The sequence below is a fragment of the Trametes versicolor genome, assembly GCF_000271585.1.
Source record: "Trametes versicolor FP-101664 SS1 unplaced genomic scaffold TRAVEscaffold_26, whole genome shotgun sequence".
Taxonomy (NCBI): Eukaryota; Fungi; Basidiomycota; class Agaricomycetes; order Polyporales; family Polyporaceae; genus Trametes; species Trametes versicolor.
The window spans coordinates 1-7,553 of NW_007360346.1; the positions used below are offsets into that span (position 1 = coordinate 1).

At 58.0% G+C, this 7,553-nt stretch overlaps 2 protein-coding genes across 2 annotated transcripts in view; one reads left to right on the forward strand and one right to left on the reverse strand.

Annotated features, from left to right (window-relative positions):
* Positions 1 to 348: 348 nt before the first annotated feature.
* Positions 349 to 802, reverse strand: TRAVEDRAFT_54593 (uncharacterized protein; the record flags this gene model as incomplete). The annotated part of the gene is made up of 3 exons (XM_008047521.1): positions 349 to 370; positions 428 to 597; positions 653 to 802. 3 exons carry the CDS (start codon positions 800 to 802, stop codon positions 349 to 351), a joined length of 342 nt encoding a protein of 113 aa, XP_008045712.1.
* A 762-nt stretch (positions 803 to 1,564) lies between these two features.
* Positions 1,565 to 7,553, forward strand: part of TRAVEDRAFT_25093 (uncharacterized protein) — a gene marked incomplete at both ends in the record, with an annotated part of 13,603 nt that continues 7,614 nt past the window's right edge. Inside the window, 16 exons of the mRNA XM_008047522.1 lie at positions 1,565 to 1,678; positions 1,727 to 2,159; positions 2,216 to 2,255; positions 2,510 to 2,569; positions 2,620 to 2,852; positions 3,061 to 3,118; positions 3,182 to 3,297; positions 3,499 to 3,581; positions 3,654 to 3,986; positions 4,100 to 4,453; positions 4,508 to 4,555; positions 4,623 to 5,487; positions 5,547 to 5,935; positions 5,986 to 6,552; positions 6,739 to 6,882; positions 6,939 to 7,401. Coding sequence (XP_008045713.1) covers positions 1,565 to 1,678; positions 1,727 to 2,159; positions 2,216 to 2,255; positions 2,510 to 2,569; positions 2,620 to 2,852; positions 3,061 to 3,118; positions 3,182 to 3,297; positions 3,499 to 3,581; positions 3,654 to 3,986; positions 4,100 to 4,453; positions 4,508 to 4,555; positions 4,623 to 5,487; positions 5,547 to 5,935; positions 5,986 to 6,552; positions 6,739 to 6,882; positions 6,939 to 7,401 — 4,300 coding nt within the window. The remainder of the gene's footprint in view (positions 1,679 to 1,726; positions 2,160 to 2,215; positions 2,256 to 2,509; positions 2,570 to 2,619; positions 2,853 to 3,060; positions 3,119 to 3,181; positions 3,298 to 3,498; positions 3,582 to 3,653; positions 3,987 to 4,099; positions 4,454 to 4,507; positions 4,556 to 4,622; positions 5,488 to 5,546; positions 5,936 to 5,985; positions 6,553 to 6,738; positions 6,883 to 6,938; positions 7,402 to 7,553) is intronic.

Here is a 7,553-nt window from a genome sequence, read left to right on the forward strand (position 1 = left end):
GTATATTGAGAATCGTTTGTTTTACGAAGTCTCGACCTCGATCGATCCCTACTTGTAGCCAACGCGGTAGAGTCGGGACCTCCTCCGTTCGGACTCGGTCCTTAATCTCATAGTCAGGATCAAAAGGCGTATCGGGGCCGTCCTTGAAAGTGAAGAAGAGACGCCACTTAAGGCGATACTCAAAATCATCCCAAGCGTCTGTAATCAACGAGACGATGTGACGCGAATGATACATATATTTTAGCCCTACAGACAGATCATATGCGATGCGGTCCGGTACAACTACCCCAGGCGACGTATGAACGTACGACCTGAACTGGGACGCCTCGAGTATCTCGACGGGGACGTTCAGGAGTACGTAGTCAATTGCCTGTTGAGTAGACAGAGTAAGTACGGCGTCAGGGAGGGTAGAGGGGCGACCGAATACGTACCGGCCTTTCCTTTGCCCTTTCCCTTGCCCTTGACGCTGGGCTTGTTGGTCTTCGCGGGGGTCTTCTTCCCCGTCGACGAGCTCTTGCCCGACGACGTCGACGGCGAAGTCTTTTTCTTGCCATCGACCTGCGATTTCCGGGCCGTCTTGCCGCCCTTGACTGAGAGCTGCAAGTGCGCGTGTTAGTGCGCGGTGTTCAGAAGGGATAAGCTTAGAGCGTACCTTCTGGACCTGGGCCTGGAGCGGCTTGACACGCCCCGCGACAGCTTTGTCGACGAGGCTTTGAATGGACGGACCGGGTGCGGTCGCGTCCTTCATCTCGATGTCGGCCGACTTCTCGGACTTCTGCTTCTTCTCGAACTTAGCTTGCATCGCGTAATCGCGCAGCTCAACGATGGAGATGCAGCGAAGCGCGATGGGCCAGAGGTCCTCGAGAAGGTGGTGGTACTCTACCACCACGGCGGGGTTGAGAACCCACCTTCCGAGCTGAATGCCATCGGCGTCTTTGGGGATGTATAGGCTGAACGAATGGACCCCTCAGGGTTAGACTGGTGCCAGACTTTGGAATTTGGTGCAGATATTGTCATTTGAGTGCATATTCTGGTGCATAATACATCATAGAGTATAAGCGCATTTAAGCGAAAGTCTAACTCTGCTAATCACACCAGTAGCGGCCACTTCGGTCTACGGGCGCTTATTCGGCGCCGGAGGCAACATATCACATATATCCACTATATTACACAATAAAAATGAGCGCTTACTATGCGCCAGAGACAGCGCGGTCTTTGCAGGATCGACATTGTACGGTCTCGGCGCAAGCAGCAGGAATGTGAATATCAATACTCAAGTGCTAGGTCTAAGCGCGTCCGTCAGAGACGTCGCCACCTCTGCCGCTGTTCTCGACGGGCCGGATCCCGGGCAGCCACGCACATGCAGTGCATCATGTGAACTCTATTCCTGTCGGGCCGGATCCCGGATGGCCGCATGCATGCATTACGGCGGACTTTTGCCGACATGCGAGTCTCCGCGGTTTATACGCTATCGCACCTGCCTTGCACCCTCATCTGTCTGATCGCTCACCAGCCTTGCCTCTCATACAATCTTCTACGTCTCCTCGACATTCTCCGCCTCTCCATGGTTATCGAGCTCAACATCTCGGAATGGGACGACCTACCGGACCTTGAGACCGTAAGCGGCTCAGATGACGAGTGGGAGATTGAAGGGGTACTCGGCGGTGGACGCACTGAGGTAAGCCCTGTCATCCGGGATGTAGCGTCTGCGACTGACGCACGTTAGGTGCAAGAGCGTAGTGCCGCTGAGACCGAGGCTGCAGGCACCCTTCGCCTGAATAGCGAATCGACCACCGCTGCGTCTTCTGCTGTCTTGGGCTACACACTCCTCCCCTCGACGCTTGGCTCGACTCTTCCCGACATCGACATCGACGCCAGAAACGGCCGCGTAAACCTGCGCCCATTGGACGGGCACACGATTCGCGCAGAACCCGCAGCACACGGGCCCTCAAGTGTCGCGACCGCAGGCCCCGTACTTGCGGACATGCAGCACGTCCCGCAGGTATCTGCTGAGGTTATAAAAGCCCTCTGCAGCGACTTCGCGAGTATCAGGCTCGAGACTCGCACACGCATCCGTGAGAACGGTCACGACGAGAACATGGGCGACGCGGATTGGAGTCCCCCCTTGATGCTGGATGGGTTCCAGGGTCACTACTCGGGTGAGTGCTTAACGCTCACGGAACAATGTTAAACGCTGAATTTACTACTGAGACAGATCGCTCGAAGAACAGCGCTGTCGATGACCTCGCAGAGGGGTAGGCAGACGAGCAGACACAGGGTGCTGCGTCTCCAAGCGCGATGTCTATCACAGACGGCGCACAGGTCAGTACGTCTGTACAGACCTCCGAACATTCTGGCACCTTCATGTACATATATTGGGTCGTGGATCGTTCTCTCGCCTTGTCTCTCGTTTACACACATTCTCGCGCATGTACTATAGCTACTGAATCGATCAACGACTGTACCACCGCGTAGTACTCCCTGACTATTCAGAGTGACTTCCTATCAGGCGGATGAGAAACGGCGCGGAGAGGGGCACAGCATGGCATCGGCATGACGAAGTTGATTGGTACGTACAATCTATCATTGACAGCTAAATACTGAATATTCAGCGCATAGGACATGTACGGTACCCGCAGCGCTGAGCGGGGTCTCCGACGTCGGTCGTGGGGGCGCGCGCTCTACGCAGTCACCTATGTGCGACGGCAGAGCGGTCTGGGACTTACTGGGCTTGCGAAGGCGAGGGGGCCCGATGAACATCCGTCGTGTACGTTCAGAGACGCGTGATGCGGTCGTGTGCAGCACCGGCATGAACACGGAGATACGCCCGCAGGCGGATCAGCGTAGACACTGTGAGTCTCGGACCGTCAGGGAATGTGCAGGGCACTGAAGAAGCCCTCCACCGGGGTGTCACAGGGCGGGCTTGAGGCGCAACAATAGATTGCGCGGTGGGCGAGATCAGGAAGCGAGGGCGTGTGGGTGGTAGGAGATGAATGAGATCGGTGCACGACATGCGCGGTAGGGCACGCCTTGCCTTGCCTCACTCTTTCGTGCGAGCAGTATTGGCCGCGGCGCGTGGGGACCCGGCGCGGAATGCGATCACGTGGCACGCGCGCACGTTCTAACATTGCCGCTCGGGGACCAATGCCCTCCTCCTGCCCCTTACGCTTCCCTCTGGCAGCGACGTCCGCCAGAGACAGCACCAGCTCTGGCGGCCCAATGGACATGGCTGCCAACCTCGCAAACTCGCGGACCGCGTCAAAGACGTCATCGCCTCTGTCGCGACGCTAACGCAAGGTACGTACATTGCCTCTCTGCCTTGCTTCAATCACCGACATGCTTCTAATTGTCGACGCCAGCCTGGATCCCGCATGCATGCGCATGTTGTGCCCTCGAGGCTGCGCAAAGATCTGTTTTACCCTCCGCTCCGGTGTGCGTACGTACCGATTGTCCCACACATCTTTTCCGTCTCCTGTGTCGCTCATATTCCTCTCACAGGCATTCAGTCCCGTGTAATCGACGACATACGCCAACTTGTCGGGAAACCGCACATCGCAATCGCGGCGGCCCGTCTTAGCCAGGTGGGTCCACGCTCTTATCGCATGCATCTCCTTTCGATACGCTGACTGTTCTGGCCTCGATACTCGATATAGCTTTGCCTTCCTCCCTCCGCTGTGTCGCCATTGTCTCCTGCCCCATACCCACTCCGGTTCCTCGACCGGCGCACGATGGCGCGGACGACACAGACAGCGCGGAAGTCCGCGAACCCAAAGGGCCCACCCAAGAAACCCCTTCCAGCTCCTCCCAAGAAGACAAGGGCCTCAACGTCGACGCTCGCAGCAGCCGCCCCGCCGCCCCCAGTCAAAACCGCGCCCCGATCGATTCCTTCCCACCGCTCGGCGCGAGTTGTCGCCGCTGAAGAAGCCGAAGTCGTGCAAGAGGGCGAGCAGCCCTATCTCGAGGAAGACGACGAGGTCGATGAGCTCGTGAGTGTTGAGGGCGATGGTGAGCAGCAGCAGGCTGCCGACGACGCGCAGGTGACGAGTGCATTTCGGTTGTCTACGGCTGTCTGCGGTGTACTAACTCTACTCCCGACCAGCTACAAGACGATGACGCCGTGTACGATGCCGCCCTCAACGATGATGCTGTATTCAACGTTGATGAGAACGGCAACCCTATGGAGGACGACGATGAGCTCATGGAGGACGACGACCAGCTCATGGAGGACGACGACCAGCTCATGGAGGACGACGACGCACCCATGGAGGACGACGACGCGCCCATGGACGACTACGACGAATCCACGGAGGACTTAGAGGGACAGCCACTCCAAGCGATCCACGGTGCGGCCGAATCCCCCAAACGTCATTCCTCAAGACCGAAACGGCAGCCCACCCCCACAACGTCCGAGGACGAGGCAGAGGGTGAACCGGAGGGTGAGGATACGCTTATGGTACGTCTCCTAGCTCGCTTCTCTCGTCGCATGCTCATGCTTTTCATCATGTAGGATGTCGAGATCAACGCAACAGAAGATGAGTACGGGGCTGCCCAGCTGGTGAGTGGCGTTTGTCTGTGCTATTTCTTTACGTAGAAGCTCACCAATCACGCGGCCGTGCATGTAGGCGGAAGCCATCGCCGGCATACTCAGGCCTGCGCCACAGCCTGAGGAAGGCGGGTTGCTCCCAGGCGGCGACAGACCAATGGAGCGCAGCCTGCGTGCGCTGTTCGACAACATCGGCGAGGGCACGGATGCATTCGGGGAGGACACCGCGGTTCTCGCAGCGACACTTCGTAACGGCCCACCGCGCATGCGAGCATCGAGCGCAAAGGGTAAAGGCAAAGGTAAGGACAAGGACAACGTTGAAGAGGTCTCGGTCTTCGATGAGGGACTGGACCACGCGGAGATCGTCGCTCGGCTACAGGTTATCGGAGTACCTGGGCGGGGTCTGGCCGCTGACGAGGAGACGAAGCGCCTGTACAAGGAGCGGCAGGCAGCACTCTTGGGCTATGGCATCGTCGACCTCTGCGACCCGGAGTTTCTGAGTTATGCCATCTGGGGCCAGTACAACAGCCGGACGACGAACCCGAACACAGTCCTCGCACTCGCGCAAGACTTCAAGACCGCCGGCAAGCGCCACTGGGAACATCCTCTCGAGGGCGCCCTAGACTCTTCGTGGGTCGACCGGAAGACTCTCACGAAGGACCTCTCGAGTCTGGACAAGATACCGTTCCTGAAGCTCAACTACAAGGCGATGGGTCAGCATGCCATGACGTTCTTTAGCGGCGCGCACCGCAAGGTCGCGTGCTGGGTCTGTTGCATGGCCGCCACAACGACGCTTGAGAGCATCGACACCGAGATCGAAGTTGGCATTGAGGAAGGAGTCACGGAGGACGACCCGAGCATGAAGACTCTTCGCACGATGCGCGACAATGTCGAGAAGGAGCTCGAATCCTCAGGCTGGTGGCTGGTGCGCGTGTCCAACCTCGGTAAGCTGCAGACTTGCGCTAGCGATTGTGTCCTTGCTAATATACGCAACATTTATTAGGTAAGGTCACGGAGAACCTCGCGCACAAGCTATCGGAGAACAACGAGCTGCAGGAGGAGAAGATGCGCGTTGAGGAACGCCTGTTCATATGGCTCCGCGACATCCGGCAGCGCGTTCAAGAATGGCGGCTGTCACACCCCGGGGAGGAGACGCCTTCCGTCGACAGCAATCAGTGGCGCGAGCTCTTTATCAACCCCGCAATCGCACACAACGAGAGGAAGGGGCAGTCCGCCGTGTGGATCCTGTCGTCGCCAGTTGCGTACGCGTTCCTGCAACGTATGTCGACGTACGACTACTTCCGCGCCGAAGGCACTATCAGCCACAACGAGCTCAAGGCGCGATTGATGCCGGCATCGAGGGCCAAAACGGAGATCCAGACGGTGGGATATGTGAGTGATTCAGCCTCCTGTCTCTTATCCACATCCTGACGTGCTTGCAGATGTGGCATGATATCGCGATCAGTGGCCTAAACCAGATGGACTTCATCGCGCGCACGACTGAGTTCGGGACGTGGCGCGATGACGGCGAGTGCGGGGAGATCTACAAGAGCTACTTCCAGCTCATCGAGGACGGCGCTGAAGCATCTTGGACGTCGGAGGACTGCGCCGAGATCAAGCACAAGTTCGAAGAGGCTGTTTCGCTTGCCGCGACGAAGGGGCGGCTCGTTGCACGCATGTGGCCGCGGGAGCTCCTCAACGCAATCGACAAGCTGTACGTCGAGCACGTCGCGCCAGTCATGGGACGTATGGGGACCTCACAGTGGGACGCCGCCATGCACGTCTACAACAAGGCTCTCGTAGTCACTTGCCAAGCGGTGTGGGGCCTTCCGGTCTTTGTGGAGGGCGACGCGCAATTGGCGCAGAGCAGCGCGTACGCCCTTGACAAGTTGTTAGTATGTCGCCGCCTGTGCAAGACCGGTGTGTACCTCAACGTACCGCTGCCCACTCGATCATTCCTCGATGAGTCATACAAGCGACTCGAGAATGTCGAGTACGCTATCCGATGGGTGAGTGCCATGGATATATGTGTGCTCTATGTCCGTCAGAGCTAGCCTCGTCTTTGGCGGACACGGTGGTAGGCGTGCGCAATCCGCCAGAGACGTGTCTGGCTCTGACGCTACGCATGTACCCTCTCAGGGTTCGTATGTCATGGAGTATGGATGTCGCTTGCTAACACTTGCGTCACATTGCAGATGACTCGCACGCTCGACCCTCGCGTGGATGCCGTTGCCCGTCAAGTTGGGCGCGGTTATATCGACTACAGCCACTACTTGCTATACCTCTTGCGTGACCCCGAACGGTTTCCCCATCGGCCAGGATTTGATATCGCGCTCCCTGTACGTTCCGTTCCGACTCATATTGTTGCTGGCCACTGACGTCAACATTATTATAGCTCTGGGGCTTCGTGCTCAAGAACTACGAGCTCCTCAAGGTTGTGGAAGACGTTGTGTGGCTCAACCTGGCTCGTGCGGACGACCTCTTCAGCTTCTCGCCAAACTCGTACCGCACCCTCGGCGAGAAACTCGCAAAGGAGGGCGCCGCGCACCCAATGCCCACCGAGTTCGCCACACTGTATCCCGGCGGCTGGAACAACAAGATCTCGCAGCTGCTTGCCTTGGGACGCAGCAAGATAGCAGAGGCCATCTCGAACAAGCCCCCTGCCGTCATAGCGTACATCTCAACATCTGAGTACCACGCACGTCTCGCGGGTGTTGCACCTCCGCCACCGCCCACTGTCAGAAAGCCGGATACCCACGAGGAGGTCAGGGTCAAGATAGGGTACGAGGAGTTTTCCCCTGCTCTGCTGAAGGAGACACCGCTCCTCGCTGCCCTGAGGTTTACGGACCCGCGGTGGTGTGCGGACGCGCAACAAGGATCAAACAAGCCGAAGTTAGGGTTAGGGTTAGGGTTAGGGTTAGGGTTAGGGTTAGGGTTAGGGTTAGGGTTAGGGTTAGGGTTAGGGTTAGGGTTAGGGTTAGGGTTAGGGTTAGGGTTAGGGTTAGGGTTA